Source organism: Cyclopterus lumpus, chromosome 12, assembly GCF_009769545.1.
Source record: "Cyclopterus lumpus isolate fCycLum1 chromosome 12, fCycLum1.pri, whole genome shotgun sequence".
NCBI classification, from domain to species: Eukaryota; Metazoa; Chordata; class Actinopteri; order Perciformes; family Cyclopteridae; genus Cyclopterus; species Cyclopterus lumpus.
The window spans coordinates 4,111,291-4,127,143 of record NC_046977.1 but is presented as its reverse complement, the minus strand read 5'-3'; the positions used below and the strand labels follow the sequence as shown (position 1 = coordinate 4,127,143).

The 15,853-nt window shown below is 38.2% G+C and overlaps 3 protein-coding genes across 5 annotated transcripts; 1 reads left to right on the top strand and 2 right to left on the bottom strand.

Annotated features, from left to right (window-relative positions):
- Nucleotides 1–482: 482 nt before the first annotated feature.
- Nucleotides 483–5,973, bottom strand: enoph1 (enolase-phosphatase 1). The gene is made up of 6 exons (XM_034546385.1): nt 5,528–5,973; nt 4,516–4,617; nt 3,517–3,719; nt 2,180–2,312; nt 1,860–1,983; nt 483–1,383 (listed from the first exon to the last, which is right to left on the bottom strand). The coding sequence occupies exons 1-6, from the start codon at nt 5,609–5,611 to the stop codon at nt 1,244–1,246; spliced, it is 786 nt and encodes a 261-aa protein (XP_034402276.1). The 5' UTR covers nt 5,612–5,973; the 3' UTR covers nt 483–1,243.
- On the top strand, nt 5,948–11,869 carry LOC117740167 (heterogeneous nuclear ribonucleoprotein D0-like). Of its 3 annotated transcripts, XR_004610572.1 has the most exons (9): nt 5,948–6,382; nt 7,655–7,823; nt 8,160–8,321; nt 8,429–8,560; nt 8,660–8,753; nt 9,626–9,799; nt 9,892–9,984; nt 10,370–10,472; nt 11,268–11,869. XR_004610572.1 is itself a non-coding variant. In XM_034546384.1 (8 exons), exons 1-7 carry the CDS (start codon nt 6,216–6,218, stop codon nt 9,957–9,959), a joined length of 966 nt encoding a protein of 321 aa, XP_034402275.1. In that variant the 5' UTR covers nt 5,948–6,215; the 3' UTR covers nt 9,960–9,980; nt 11,268–11,869. The 3 variants fall into 3 exon arrangements, 2 of the variants coding, with proteins under 2 accessions (XP_034402275.1, XP_034402274.1); XM_034546384.1 differs by lacking the exon at nt 10,370–10,472 and having other exon boundaries at nt 9,892–9,980; XM_034546383.1 differs by lacking the exon at nt 10,370–10,472.
- On the bottom strand, nt 11,699–14,648 carry si:ch73-234b20.5 (uncharacterized protein LOC449923 homolog). Its single transcript, XM_034546386.1, has 4 exons — nt 14,504–14,648; nt 14,123–14,377; nt 13,619–13,789; nt 11,699–12,260 (listed from the first exon to the last, which is right to left on the bottom strand). Exons 2-4 carry the CDS (start codon nt 14,123–14,125, stop codon nt 12,123–12,125), a joined length of 312 nt encoding a protein of 103 aa, XP_034402277.1. The 5' UTR covers nt 14,126–14,377; nt 14,504–14,648; the 3' UTR covers nt 11,699–12,122.
- Nucleotides 14,649–15,853: the final 1,205 nt, after the last annotated feature.

Here is a 15,853-nt window from a genome sequence, read left to right as displayed (position 1 = left end):
TGTTCAACCTTTAGCGGCGGTTTACTGACATTTATCAGCGGTGATTATTACAGATAATGTAGATGAAGTTTATATAAAGTATTTACAACACAAGTAACGGAAACACGGACCGTTGAGGTTAATCTGAGGGGGGGAGGGAGGCACGACAGTTTACGACAGTTACTTTACGTTTACCCTTTTCCGATCCTTTTATAGAGAAGCGTTCAGCTGCTCACATCCGGTTTTTGCTACAAGTTTCAATTTGATGCCGTTTATTAAATGCTTATAACGGATTAATTAACGTGATATATTTATCGTACACACCGAAAAACTATCAAACGTATTATAAGTCTTGGAAAGAAAGGGAATAAACAAATCTCCAACTGTAATATTCAGTATATTTAGCTTAATACCTCTAGGGATGATTGATACATATATTTTAGGATTTAGAGTTTAAAGTATATTTTGTTTTTAATTAAAAAAAATAAATTAAAAAAACAGGCTTCTGCATGAGACAAGGCATTTATTGGAAGCTTGTATATCATAATTTCCTGAATAACACCAATTATGTTTCACACGCACACACAAACCATCAATTTGGCAATTTGTTCGGGTAACTTTCCAACACCAACATTACGAGGATGGCACATTTAAATAGACACCATTAAACTGCTGAGGAGACTAGTTAAGACAAAGTATGGAATGGGAACTTCCTGTCGAGCCGAGTGCATATAATGCTACTTTCTAAAACATGACAACAGTTACACAGTTGGGTCACTGGATAAAACCTCTTACATCTGCAACGTGTGTGTGTGTGTGTGTGTGTGTGTGTGTGGTGGGAGACAACGGCACATGGATGGAAAAGGTTTACACAAATACACGTACAGCTGGAAAGCTTTAACAGTGGAGAGGTTCGACAAACAAATACGATCCATCTAAAAAAAAAAAAAAGGTAAAGTAATTTCACAGGTGTGCAGTTTACTTCCTGCGTGTTTTTATCCGTTCTCGTCCCAGTCGATCCGAGTGAGAGCGACGGCGCTCCGTAGATCCGTTTCCAGACTCGCGAAAAGGCCTCCCGACCCACCTGGCGGCTGACCGCGGCCCCACCTCCTGCACTTCTTCAACTGTCACAAGCAAAAACATGAAGAGTTGCCCAAAAAAAAAAAAAAGGAGGGAGGAGGAGAGGGAGGGCAAAGAGGAGAAGGAACAGGTCGCTGTGAGACGACGTCGAGGAACTTCTCCCCGTCTTCCTCCGCCCTCCGCGTTAAACGTGTCCCGTCAGTTCCAGCTGGCTAAAGGACGCGACGAGCTTGTAGTGGGCCCTCTCGTCATCCGTCAGCTCCGTGTTTCCGGGCCGGACCACCACCACCACGTTCACGCCGGCGTCCTCGGCCGCTTTAGCCTCTGCAACGACAAAGCATACGAGTGGATATATGGATTCAGCGTGAAGGAAAAAAAAAAAAGAGGAAGAAAAAACGAGGAAAAAAAAAAACATAGTTTTCTTCAAGAGTTCAAGGTAGTTGGTACAAATGGTCATTTCGCGGGTGACGTAATCCTTTAACGCCAAATCCGGTGGGTTTAGATGGTTTTTTAAAAATGTTTCTATTGTTTCTCCTCCAGATGCACACATGTTATGTATTGTAGAGCGAAGCTGAATGTAAACAGACAGCGAGCAGTTTGTGAGGAAGTGCTAACTAACAATGTGCACAAAGAACAGCTGAGGGGAATATAATTATATTCTTAAATCTTAATAAAATAACTCATCTTGTTTTTCACAAAGCATCTAATTATATAAAAAAAAGGATTCCAGTATGTATTATTAATTATAATGATTATTATTATGTATTTCCAATGCAGAAGACCGTAATAACCGAATTTACCTCGAGTGAGGTCGGTCAAGAATGTGATCTCCTCGGGTTGGCAGCCGATCCTCTCGGCAATCCTCTCGTAGCTTTTGCCGTCCACTTTGGCTCCTGTACTGGTGTCAAAGTGACCGTCTAATAACTGAAAGTATTTAAAATATCATCAGCCACAACACACACACACACACGACATTTACATCATGATTTAACAATTGCCGTTTCTCAATAAGATAAAAACATTTATTTAAATGCATTTCCAAAACAAATGTTCCAAGATAACTGGTAAAAAAAATAATTGTGTCAAATAATTGTGTAATAAAGCCAGCGGCTGCACTTACATCTAAAACGTCTCCTTCCTCAGAGTATCCAAACAGAAGTTTCTGTGCCTCCACGCTTCCAGACGAGTAAATGAAGACTTTTAATCCCTGACCTCTCCACCTTCTGATGGCTGGAATCACATCCTGGTAGACTCTGTTTGCAACAGCACACGAATCAGAAGATACACATAATTTAAATTACTTTTTTATAAACCATTATAAATAAATAAATAAATATATATATATATATATATATATATATATATATATATAGAAATCTTAGTTCTGTCTTTTTAAAAAATAAATAAAACATTATATAATTAAAAATATTGTTTAAATGGGCTCCTGATTGCAAAGTATTTAGCGATAGGGTTTTAATTTATATTTATATATTATAGGTTCATTTTTTTTCTTCTTACATTGCTTGTTCTATAAAATGTCAGAAAATTGTATCAAATAAAAGCCCAAGACGACGTCTTCAAATTACAAGTCACCCATCCATCCATCCATCCATTTTCAATACCGCTTATCCTCATTAGGGTCGCGGGGGCGCTGGAGCCTATCCCAGCTGACATAGGGCGAAGGCAGGGGACACCCTGGACAGGCCGCCAGTCCATCGAGGGCACATGTAGGGACATACAACCATTCACTCTCACATTCACACCTATGGGACATTTAGAGATCAATTAACCTGCAGCATGTCTTTGGACTGTGGGAGGAAGCCGGAGAGCCCGGAGAGAACCCACGCTGCCACGGGGAGAACATGCAAACTCCACACAGAAGGACCGCTCCGACCGGGAATTGAACCCGCGGCCCTCTTGCTGTGAGGCGACAGTGCTAGCCACTACACCACCGCGCAGCCAATTACAAGTCATGTTCGGTTTAAATCCAAAACCACAAAATTACCAGTTTAATGTCCCATAAAACAAAGAAAAGAAGCAAACGCTCACATGCTAAAATAAGTTAATGTTTGGCATTTTTCTCAGTAAAATAAAAATTTAAATAAAAGCCAATAATCACCCCTAGTTGGCTAGAAAATCACCATAATATGTAGAAGTTCAACTGAATTATTTTCCTATAAATCCGCAGATAGACAGTTTTAATCCAGCCTGAGAACGGCGGACCCCGACACTATTAATGCAAACTACTATACAGCACCTTGAATACCAATTATGCGTTAAAATAAACCCTCCCCTGGACTTCAAACCACTAAAGTCATTATGTTTTCCAGCTTTAATTATTAATAAAAAGACAGATGTTGTGAAAGAGTGCCGGTTGATGAACAGCACTCACGTTCTCTTCCCGGAAACCTCGTCGGAGCAGAATTTTGAAGTGAGGAAAATGATCAGGGTACTTACTCGCCTTTGATTCTCCCAGAAGCGTACGCCGCCCTCCACATGTGGCCCTGGAGCTGTTTGAGTGCGGTCGACTTCCTGTCTGCGGCCATCTGCCACAGCACATTATCCACCACTTCCCTAATGGCCTTCTCCTCGTCTGTGTGGACCGTCTGGTCCACGGCGTGGACGGGGCACGACCGGTTCTGTCTCATGTCCTCTTCGATCTGCAGCGACAGTCAAATAATTACTTTTAGAATAAACGCGCCAGCTACAGAAGAAGAATTATCCGCTTCAAGAACTCAATAATTTGAGCAAAATGAAGCAATTTGAGGAATTAAATAAACAATGTTTTTTGTAATCTTGCATTCTCACATCCTGAGTGCATTAAATTAAAAATAGAGGTTAAACATTACATTTTCTGATCTAATTTAAGAGTGTTAACATTGATCATGTGTCACACACACAATATAAATACTAATATTTTTTACGCAAAACAAATTTAAATGTGGTTGCAAATGCTTTGAAATATATTTATTGGGGGAAAAAAAGAAAATATCCATTATCTGTGCCAATTCCCAGAAATAAAATGGTGTTACAGGAATTCTTTGAGATAAACAATTCTCTACCTGTTGGAAAAACATCACATGTCTATATAATAGGAACATTTATCTGCAACTATTTTGCTATAATTTGTTGGGTTTTTTTCAAGCAAAAATTGCCAAATTTTACTTTCTCAAAACGTGAATATTTGCTGTTTTTAGCTTGTATGATGCCAAACTGATTATATTTGCGAATTAGATTGTTGGTCAGACAAAAAAAGTTATTTTAAGAACCATAAGATTGATTTGATTTATCAAGAAAATTATGTCTGGACTGATGGATAATAAAACTAATCCATAGCTGCAATAACATACACAACAATAGCCAAAGGCTTCTCCTCCTTCACTCCCTGAGCTGTTGACCGTCAGCCGGAAGAAGCTTGTTCTTGGATTCAATCTTGAAAGCCCTTCACCTCTTTACCTGTTTCTTTAGCAGATGGACATCTTGTTTGCACTCGTCTTCCTCCCAGTGATTAGACAAGTACTCCTCCAGATGCTCCCGGATGTATGGAAATAAGATATCCTGAAAAGCACAAAGTGGAGTCATTAAATGGCTCCTGAGAGAGAAAGAGAAATAAATAATTCAGATGAAAAATAAACTGGTTTGTATCCATAAAAATAAAAAGTTTTCTTTTTCATTTATTCATATTTAATTCATTGTTTTGTGCTTTTGGTAGATAATATTATGACTGTTTGTGTATTTAGTGCTTCATAAATGTTATGCTGCGTTCAAGTCAAATGGGATTAATGTACATCTATCAGGCTGGATCTACTTACAGCTGTATAATTACAAAGTAACATAAATACTGTCCAGTGACATGCTATCCTTTAAATCAGTGTTTTATGACTGTATATTAAAAGACAGATTTTGACGTGTGGGCATTTTGTATATTTATCTCGGATAATAAATAATTATTTGTCATTTTTAATTGCTACTGGAAAATGTGTATTTATTTTTAAATGTTTGCACGGTTATACTTTCATAAATATCTATTTGCTTAAGTTAAATGTTTTAAATAAATAAATAGAGCTATATATTAAGACAACATATATATATATATAACTTTGTTAGTACAAATGTAATGTTTTTTATTTAAATTACTTTCTTTTTTAATTAGATTACTCTACGTGTGTTGAGCCTTTTTATATATATATATATATATATATATATATATATATATATATATATATACGTGTGTGTGTTTAATATGCTGGTCAATTGTCTCATTGCATTCTTCACCGTTTAAACCACTAATAAACCAAAGTTATTTACAAGTTGGACGCTTGCAATTACGACAACTCCCATGTGACGTGAACGCGGCATACGGTCTGTTTTTAATCGGTCACAATTACGGTGACATTTTAAACGAGTTCGTTATGCAATGTGAATACAAAAAGATAGTAATTAAGAAATGAGCAATCGCACAACATACCTTTACAAATGTGATTGGTGTTGTTGTGCCTTCGATATCCAGCAAGAGTGCACTGGTACCAGCAGGAATTGAAACGGTGGCCATTTTTCTTTTTCAGGAGTCTGCAGCTGCCTAGCTTATAATAAGCAGCACCGCGGTGTGCTAAAGAGCCCTCGCTGGTTCTCGAACCTCCCGGGGGGGGGGGCAGGTGAAGCGGAGCACAGGTAATCCGAGAAGCTAAGACACGCGCCACCTGGTCAGCTAGCTAGCTAGCTACGCTTTCGCCATCACACAAGTCGCAGCTAACACGCACCACACACTGACTTGACTAAAACAAGAGGCGGACCGCACACATGTTTGACGCTGTCAGGTTCCTGCCGCTGCTCGGCCGGGAGGGGGCGCTGCTGAGCGAACTGCGTCTGCCGCAAAACACGCGAAGAAGAAGAAGAAGGAGAAGAAACCGGAAACGGAAGTGAGCTGCGATGAAAACAAAACGACGCTCACAAATCACCCATCAAATTGTAGCAACTGAAACTAAATTTCGCCTAATTTTAGACTCATTTTACAATTTTATAAGGTTAAATATAAATGTATTATATACGATATTAGCTTAGCTTCGCGCAAAGCCAAACCAGCGTCGCTTCCTGCAGACGACGTATCTTGAGTTAAGCTACAATTCTTCTTTTTTTTTTAAACGACAAAACAAACAATGTCGGACGATTATGAATTCAGCGAAGACGCGAGCATGATGCGAATGGACGAGGACGGGGAGGCGACCAGCGACGACCCGATGTCCGCGGTCGGGGACTGTGGCCCGATGGGGGGCGAGGCCGAGGGGTCGAAGATAGACGCCAGTAAGAACGAGGAGGACGAGGGGTACGGTGACGTCACACTTACGGGTTAAACTAAGACCCCCTACATGTAAAAATAAAATCATTCGGTTTTCAAGTGACGGAAGTAACTAATTACATTTACTCCATTACTCCACTTAAGTACAGCTTTGAGGTGCTTGTACTTCACTTGAGTATTTTTGCTTGTCATGCAAAATCATACTTCTACTATATTATACTTTTTACTTCACTACATTTGCCTGACAGCTTTTAGTTACTTTGCAGGTGACAGCTGTTCCTCCACTTCCTGTCCAGTGAAGACCTCTATCTCCAGATGTGTTGATGAATGTTTATGATAAACTGAAGGATGAAGTGTTGATGAATGTTTATGATAAACTGAAGGATGAAGTGTTCCTTTATGTGTTGATGATGAATGTTTATGATAAACTGAAGGATGAAGTGTTCCTTTATGTGTTGATGAATGTTTATGATAAACTGAAGGATGAAGTGTTCCTTTATGTGATGAATGTTTATGATAAACTGAAGGATGAAGTGTTCCTTTATGTGTTGATGAATGTTTATGATAAACTGAAGGATGAAGTGTTCCTTTATGTGATGAATGTTTATGATAAACTGAATGATGAAGTGTTCCTTTATGTGTTGATGATGAATGTTTATGATAAACTGAAGGATGAAGTGTTCCTTTATGTGTTGATGAATGTTTATGATAAACTGAATGATGAAGTGTTCCTTTATGTGTTGATGAATGTTTATGATAAACTGAAGGATGAAGTGTTCCTTTATGTGTTGATGAATGTTTATGATAAACTGAAGGATGAAGTGTTCCTTTGTGTTGAGAAACTTCTCCTAAATAAACCTCTTGGATCAGCTGGAAAAAGCATCGTCATAAAGCTGAAAACAGGCTGCAGTTCTTTTTAGAGATACGAGGTTCTCTCAGGACAGAGACCTCAAACACATGATGATCTTTCAAAATATGATGCATAGATGAAGATTAAACTAGACAACATCATATAAAAGAGTTAGAATCCAACATAAACATGAATTCAGCAGGAATATTAACCTAGAAACATCAGATATTTTAGAAAAACACTGACACAACACATTTTACTTTACATACTTTAAAGTATGTTTTCTGAAAAATACTACTTACATACTTTTACTTCAGTGAGGTTTTGATTATTGTATTTGTTGTGGAGTATCTTCACAGTGTGGTGTTAGTACTTGTTGTGAACCAGTGCCGCTTTCTCAATCTACACTGTGAGTTATGAATTCTTTCCACGTGCTTGTTTGTCAATAGGAAGATGTTTGTTGGAGGGCTCAGCTGGGACACGACGAAGAAGGACCTGAAAGATTACTTTTCCAAGTATGGAGAGGTTGTGGACTGCACCCTCAAGCTGGACCCCATGACCGGTCGGTCGCGGGGCTTCGGCTTTGTGCTCTTCAAAGAACCGGACAGCGTTGACAAGGTATAGTCCTGCTCCCAGAAGCAGTGTTTACGTTATATATAATCTGTAAATCAGACGGTATATAATGCCATATGTAAGCCGTCAAACAAGAAACTAACATTATCTGCTGTGGCTTTCCTCTTAAATTATGTGCTGCTTTCTCTCTGTTGTAGATCATTATGAACTGAATATCTTTGAGTTTTGCTCAAATTTGGCACCTTGAACTTGCATTGAATAAATAAATTGATCAAATTAACCAGCAGATTAATTGAGAATGAACATAGTTGAAGGCCTATAATAAATCTGATTCATTAGGTTAATAAACAAATATATATGTTGGGTTATTTCGTCATGCAGGTTGTCACACATAAGGAACATAAACTCAATGGAAAGGTCATTGACCCCAAAAAAGCCAAGGCCATGAAGAGCAAGGAGCCCGTGAAGAAGATCTTTGTTGGCGGCCTCTCTCCGGACACCCCTGAGGAGAAAGTCCGAGAGTACTTCGGTACCTTCGGAGAGGTATATTTCTTTCTAACATACTGAATATGGAATCATATTTCTTTTATTCATTAACATAATTAAACACTTCTCGTGTTATTTCCTGCATTCGTTGATAACGTGAACAGTTAGAGTCCGTTGAACTTCCCATGGAGAACAAAACTAACAAAAGGAGAGGCTTCTGCTTCATCACGTTCAAAGAGGAGGAACCAGTCAAGGGGATCATGGAGAAGAAGTACCACAACATTGGACTTAGCAAGGTACACGCTCCATTATTTACGGCATTATGGCGACTTTCATAACTGATGACGTGATCGCTGTGGAGCTAAAAGAAAAACCCGTATTTGTGTTCCATGTAGTGTGAAATAAAAGTGGCGATGTCCAAGGAGCAGTACCAGCAGCAGCAGTACTGGGGAGGCGGATACTCCTCCAGGTCTCGAGGACGAGGCGGCGGTGAGTGGAAGAAACTTTGCTGTCAATAACGCGCCTTTTTAGTCCCCGCTGAGCACATTGTCAAACTTTAGAATAAGAAAATTAAGTGTAAAATTGAATTGATTAAATCGTAGTAGTTCAATCATTTTGGGAAAGTACGCTTATTCCCTTTCTTTCCAAGAGTTAGATCCATCTCACGTCCGCACTGTCTCTATGAAGCCATCAGTTAGCTTAGCATAAAGACTAGAAGTTATGTATAATGGATAACTTTACTTTCACCAGAAAGGTCCCACTGAGATGTAATATCACATCCACCAGGAAGTCAAGATGGGCAGCAATATAAACAAAATATATAGTTTCTTATAAGTAGATAGAAGTACAAATGTGGACGGATGACGTCACCAAATAAAACACAATGTTCGCATGGTAATGAAAAACCTGTTAAACGTCATTAAATTGGATCAAATTAGATTTCAGGCCTGGAGAGAAGAAATAAATAAACAAAGTTTGGGACGGTACTTAATTCACGATAGTCTCTCTCTCTCTCTCTCTCCCTCTCCAAACTACTACCTGTACCATAGTGTATGTATCTGGTCCAGTAAAGATCGGGTCATTTACGCCACTTAAAGTTGTTCTCTGCGTTGGTTAATTTTAGACTCCGCCCTTTTATTCTTGTTTTTTTATGTATACACACGTTTCAGAGATTGTACGGCGTGAGAATACTGTCTCAAAGGCATTTTAAAAAGTCTAAAAAAGTGACTGAAACTCTGTCAACAACAGACACAAAGCATGCGGGAAGCAGAGGATACGTCAAAAGGAACAACTGAGTAACATTTAAAGTACTTTTTAAACAAGTCATAATAATAATAATGACTTGATCCTTTTAACTGCAGGTCCCAATCAAAATTGGAACCAGGGTTACGGCAACTACTGGAATCAAGACTACGGCAATTATGGAAATTACGGCAATTATGGCAATTACGGTTACGGTAATCAAGGATACGGCGGCTACGGCGGCTACGACTACCCCGGTTACAACAACTACTACGGATACGGTGACTTCAACAGTGAGTAAAGCCCACTCGCCGCTTCCATTTGTGTTCAGTTGCCCTTGAGGTGATTAATACACCTGTAATCAGATTCTGTGGCCCACGTTTAGATCAATCGGGCGGATACGGCAAGTCGCCGCGGCGCGGCGGCCACGCCAACAGTTACAAGCCGTATTGACGGAGGGAGACTCATCTTCAAGTAGGTACGTGGAAGACAGATTATACACCTCCTCGCTTTAAATTTAAAGTAGTTCTATTTACTTTGCTTGTTTGGTAACATTAATGTGTAATTTCTTCTTGTAAATTTCTTTTTCTCAGCACCGTGAAGTGCTTTACAGTAGTGGTAACATAGAGGCTACACACGTGTGCCGATTATTTTTTTTTAACAAGCCGGCCTTCTGCTGCCTCTTTTGCACCTTTTTTTTTTTTTTTTTTTTTTTTTTTCTTCTTTTTTTAAAAAACTGTAACGTTAACAGGTAAAGTACTGCTACTACAAGTAAATGGATGCCAAAGTTAAGGATGTGCAAGGAAACGAAAAAGGAAGTATGTTGTCTCCTAACTCTGACATACCTTGTTTGTACCTGCCAGCGGAGCTTCCTTGCAGGCCATGAGCTGACTCCCCAGATACTCTCAGGGCCCGCTCAATGCGGACCGGGTACGAGAAGCATACGCTCTCGAATGCTGCCATTTGGTATGGTCTTACAACATCCTGTATCCGCATTTCTGAACTAAAACAATATGGGACACGTTCCAGCTTTGTCATCTTTCTTTCCATTTTTTTTTTTTTTTATTTCTTTGCAACTGTTTTGTATTGTAAAACTTAAACTATATATACACATGTAATTGTCATTTTTTACAGGCCCTAACTTCCCTTCACAAGTAATGATTATTCATATGAGAAAATAACTTATTTGCTTTTCAAAGGATACGTACAGCATTCTCTGGACTTTCCAGTTCCTATTGTTAATATATGCATTCCTAATCTTATCTAAAATGCTTGTTTCTTTATTTATCTCTTGTAGCCAGTAGTCCATGAGCTAAAACCTGGTTGGTATTTGGACGAGACCGTGTTTTGGGGATGGAGATAAAGTGCTTTACTTTGTCTACATGTGTTTCTCTGTTTTGTGTTACTCACAGCGGTGGAAAAAGACTCCTCTTTTTTTTTGTTAATTTTCCTGTAACACATTTTTCTTCTTATAACCTTTTGTAAAAACAAGGAAGTTTCCAGAAAATTTGCATGTAATGCTTTCTGTAATGTGTATTTTTTTTTTTTTAACCAATTGAAGGTTTCTTCCATTTAGTATTTTGACTTCAGGATTTCTAGCTTATGGACTAACTTTTTTTTTTAATGTAAAATGTTTAAATGTTTTTTTTAATTAATTTTTTCACATTGGACATTTTAAACACGGGGGATTCCTGTTCATTTAATAATCCAACAGGGGTTTTTTTCACCTAAAGCTGATCTGCTTCTGTTTGTTTTTCGTAGGCGTCCGAGTGAGGAAAGGTGGGCTGGAGGAGCGATGGCCAGAGAGATGATGGTGGTCACCAGCAAAGATCTCTGAGCTGATTGTAAGAACATAATGAAGAGCACTATGACCTACAGTACAGCTCCTCTACACTCACCGGAGCATTTGTGTTGTATCTTTAAAAAAAAAAAACTAAAAATAACTGTGTGTTTTGGGGTTTATTTAGATTGCTGCAAATATTTAGTGGTTTGCGTTCCTCATCCCGTCTTGTTTTTTTTTGTATTTAATATTCTCCAGATTTGTGAATTTGCTTGATTTTATTACACAATTGAAATGTTAGATCGGTTGGAACAGATCACACACATATATATATATATATATATATATATATATGTATATATATATACATATATATATTTAGTGCTAGAAAAGAATGCATACAAAAGCATTGTTACAATGTATCCTCTTTAGTAGTCATCAGTCATATAATACACATAATTACAGAGTTTGACAGTCAAACATACAGTGTATATACATACACACACACACACACACAAAGATAATTTGACAGAAATGAGATAAAATAATAATAAAAAATTTGGATTTGTGATCCTTTGTGAAATGCTGGTGGAGTGTTCAAGGAAGTATTTCAGCCACGTTTCTAACAATTTGTCTTCTCATCGTGATCTTCATCGCAGCCTAATCAATCATGCACCCTTTGAATTCACATGAATATATTTTTTGCTCTTGAAAATATTTGTTTGTTTGAGCTGAAATGACCGCAGACTCTCGTGAGTGCTTCTGGATGCTCAATAAAAGAGGTGAACTTCATCCACCGTCTTCATGGCGTTCAGTCCTGAGCTGAGAGGTCGTTTTTATATAACTTTGGTGGCGAAGAGGATGATGAGGATGATGATGATCAGCACAACCACGCCGATTATGATCATCATTTTAATGTTCTTCCACCAGTATTTCCTGGCGACCCGCGTGGATGTTTTCTGGAACGAGTCGGCCTGAAAAGAAACATAAAGGAAATCAAATAAAGGAAGTACATTATCCTTTTACTTCAAGGGGAAGTCCACACATTGTACACATCAAAGTTCTCATGCATAATGTTTTTTAAAAAAAAAGTTGTTTAAAGCTTTTAGGGTCTCCAGAAGGAGTCTGATGAATTTCACTTCAAGTTTGAAAATTACAAATAATCTGGAGGTGTGAAATTAGAAAGAAGTGAGACCTCTGTAGCCCGTTGCTCATCTCTGCTGCAGACTAAAGGATACTAGCATTTAACGCACCGTGATCCCGGACATAACTGTTTGCAGTCGAGTTGCATTGTGGGTAATCTCGGAGTGTGGAATAAAAACAGACTTGTTCTGCTTCTGCTGCGTCACTTTTCCACCATGAATCTGATAATGCTATAAGATGGCAACGTTAACTCGGTACTCCTTTAAGCAAAAGTACCATTACAGTAATGTAGAAGTACTTCATTACAAGTACAATTCCTGCAAGTATTAGCAGCGATATTTTTTTGAAGTAGCAAAGGAAGAAGTATTCAATCTGCAGTCTTAAGGGGTCATGATATGATTAATGGGAGAGAAAAAGAAGATAATAAGTTCTGATAGAAACATTTTATTTTGTTGTAAAATACTGTGTAATTTGACCTCTTATGACCTCAAACACTTATTTAAATTGCCTATTCTCAACCACTGAGTTGAGGTCTCACATTGAGCTCACGATTTTAGCTGGTTCATAGCTAAACGTGCTCAATAACTAATGAGATGAACAGAAAAAGTCCAATTAAAATGCTGAATTTCTATGAGAACAACACACACCAGGTAAAAAGCATGTTTATCCTCTATGACGCTGAGGGGAAGCAGAATATTTATACTGGTTATTACAGCTGACACAACATGTATTTACAGCCTAGTTTGTTTACCCTCTTTATTGTTACGTTAGTTATGTTGTCGTCATTCATTTGGGAACGTGTGGTCCTCAAAAACAGAATTGAACAATCAGAAGTGGATCTTCAGAAACAAAAGTTAAAACTAATAATTTAAATGAAACCATTTGGGAAGTTTAGAGGGCCCTTTAGTTTGGCAAAACAATAACTCTTATCTACATTTTAAGATGTTCTATCCTAATCTGAACAGTAACTCACATAGCAAGTACAAAGTACAATATAATCTTTTCTAAAATGTAGTGGAGTAGAAGTATAAAGTTAAGTACAAGTATCTTAAAAGTGTACTTCAATGAGGTACTATCCTCTCGTGTTAAACACATTTTCTAACATTCTTGCTGTTTTAGTGAATCGTACATAACGACTCAAACCTGCAGACGTCACCGTGGAGAGATCTCATCGTGATGGGGTACTTACAGACGCCTGCAGGTCATCGGTCTTTCCGATGAGATCGTCTAGCCGGTCCCCCCTCTCCAGCACTTTGCTGATGTTGTCCGTCAGGATGACTTTGACCTCGTTGACCTGACCCTGCACCAGGTCCAGTTTAGCCGCCGAGCCGGAGGCCGGAGGCTGAGAGCGTGTGTCCGCCTGAGGACAAGTTCATCTTTTTAGTCAGAATATCCACAAGTTTTGCAACGAGGAAAAAAAAACACACTGGAAGTCGAAAGAGCAAAAACACCTTCTGTGGTCACTGTTTTCTTTTAGTTTTTTTTTTTTTTTTAAATGACCAAACCTCACTTCCTGAACAGCGGAGAGCGCTATCAGGTGTTTTTTACCTGAGGGATTGTCACATGAAGAACCTCAAGCACCGTGTTTACAAACCCTTTTTTAGTTAACAGCGAGAAGAAGAAAAACATCTTTAAAAAGAGAAATATAACAAACAATATTCAACTTAACTCATTGATTTAAAAGTACGCCTACCATCGCTGCTGTGTTTCTCAGAAGTCATACAAGAGAAAGAAAAAGGGTTTCCACAACGTTATCCAGCCATGCAGGTGCAACAATAAACTCTGAGCTCCTTGTGACTGCATGAGTCACACGGTAAGAGCTGAACAAATGTCTGCTGAAGGTTGCAGCCCTCCTCTGTCACTCATTAACCGCCTCACTCAGTCCCATTGGCTTCAACAGTCGACGTCGCCTCGGATCAGCACTTTCACTTCCTGTTTCTCGTGAACTCTGCCAGCACACACGTCTACGATTTTAGACTTTAAAACAATAAAAAGAACACATTTCATGTGAGTGTGTTCGTCCCAGTTGTGTGTGTGTGTGTGTGTGTGTGTGTGTGTGTGTGTGTTTACTTACCATCAGCTGTCAGAGCAACAGGATGAAGGCCAGTGTTGAGCTGATATCTCTGGGCAAAGGGCCCTGTCTTCAGCGCGGAGATATTTGCAAAGCAATAAATGGGTGAAGTCACTCTGTTGCTTCACTTCCTCATCCTGTGTTGTGCAGCTTGTTATTTCAGCAACTGGCGACAGATTATAAATGCAAATGCGCTGGTTTGAAGCACTCGGGTTGAAAAAGATCACGACGTAACAGCACCGCCACTCTTTGTCTTACTGGATTATTTATGTAGGAAAAGCAAGTTTATTTGAATATTAGCAGTATTGTTATTCAGTACACACACAATACAATAAATATAAATAGTGGAAATATAAGATGTGACTGAAAAGAAATAGGCTGACGCATAATGCTTATATATATATATATATATATATATATATATATATATATATATCCAACTTGCTATATACATATATTTATATATAATAAAAGTCCTGCATTCTTACATACAAGTAATAAAATATGAGCATCACTTAAAGTACCAAAAGTAAAAGTACTCTGCAGAGCCCATTTCAGAAGTTTGTGTTTCATAAGGCTTTAATAAGCTTTGTAAGGCTTTAAGAGGCTTTAACACATTAGCACAATGTTCCAGTATTCTAGGCGTAATTTACAAGGTATGACGGTCACATGTACTAAATACTGCATATTATTATACTAGCCCTGCAATAAATCTTTACGATGATGTTTTTTTTGTTCACTTATCAGCCACACAGTTGTACACTCGGCTCTGTGGGAAGCAGTTTCTGTGACTATTGTTTATGTTTGTGTACAAGTAACAGCAACCCTTTACATTGTATCTTTTAATCTGTAAAGTATGTCAATTTACTACATCTGTCAAAGTAACAAGAGGGAAATACAATATTATTTCACTCTGAAATGAGAAATAATACTATAATGTTGCAAACAAAAACTGACATAATATCAAAGATAGCGATCAGGGCTATCTTCTCATCTCAAACTCGTATCTAAATTCAAGCAAATGCTCTTTGTTACTTTTCACTCCACTAAATGTATTTCATTTATTTATTATTATTACAGATTAAACTATACAGCCAATGCAGTCATTCAAATGAGTTCCAACTTTACTGGCTTCAACATTAAAGTGATGAACACATATATTATATTACTGGACTTTAATTATGTATGCATTCTGAAGTTACGCCATTGTGCACAATCAGTATGTTTACTTTTGGTACTTTGAGTATATTTTAATTGGTAATACTTTTGCACTTTTACTTTAAATTTGAATGCAACTTGTGTTTTAGTGTTTTTTTCGTGGTACTGTGTTTTCTTTCACCACTGAAAATATGT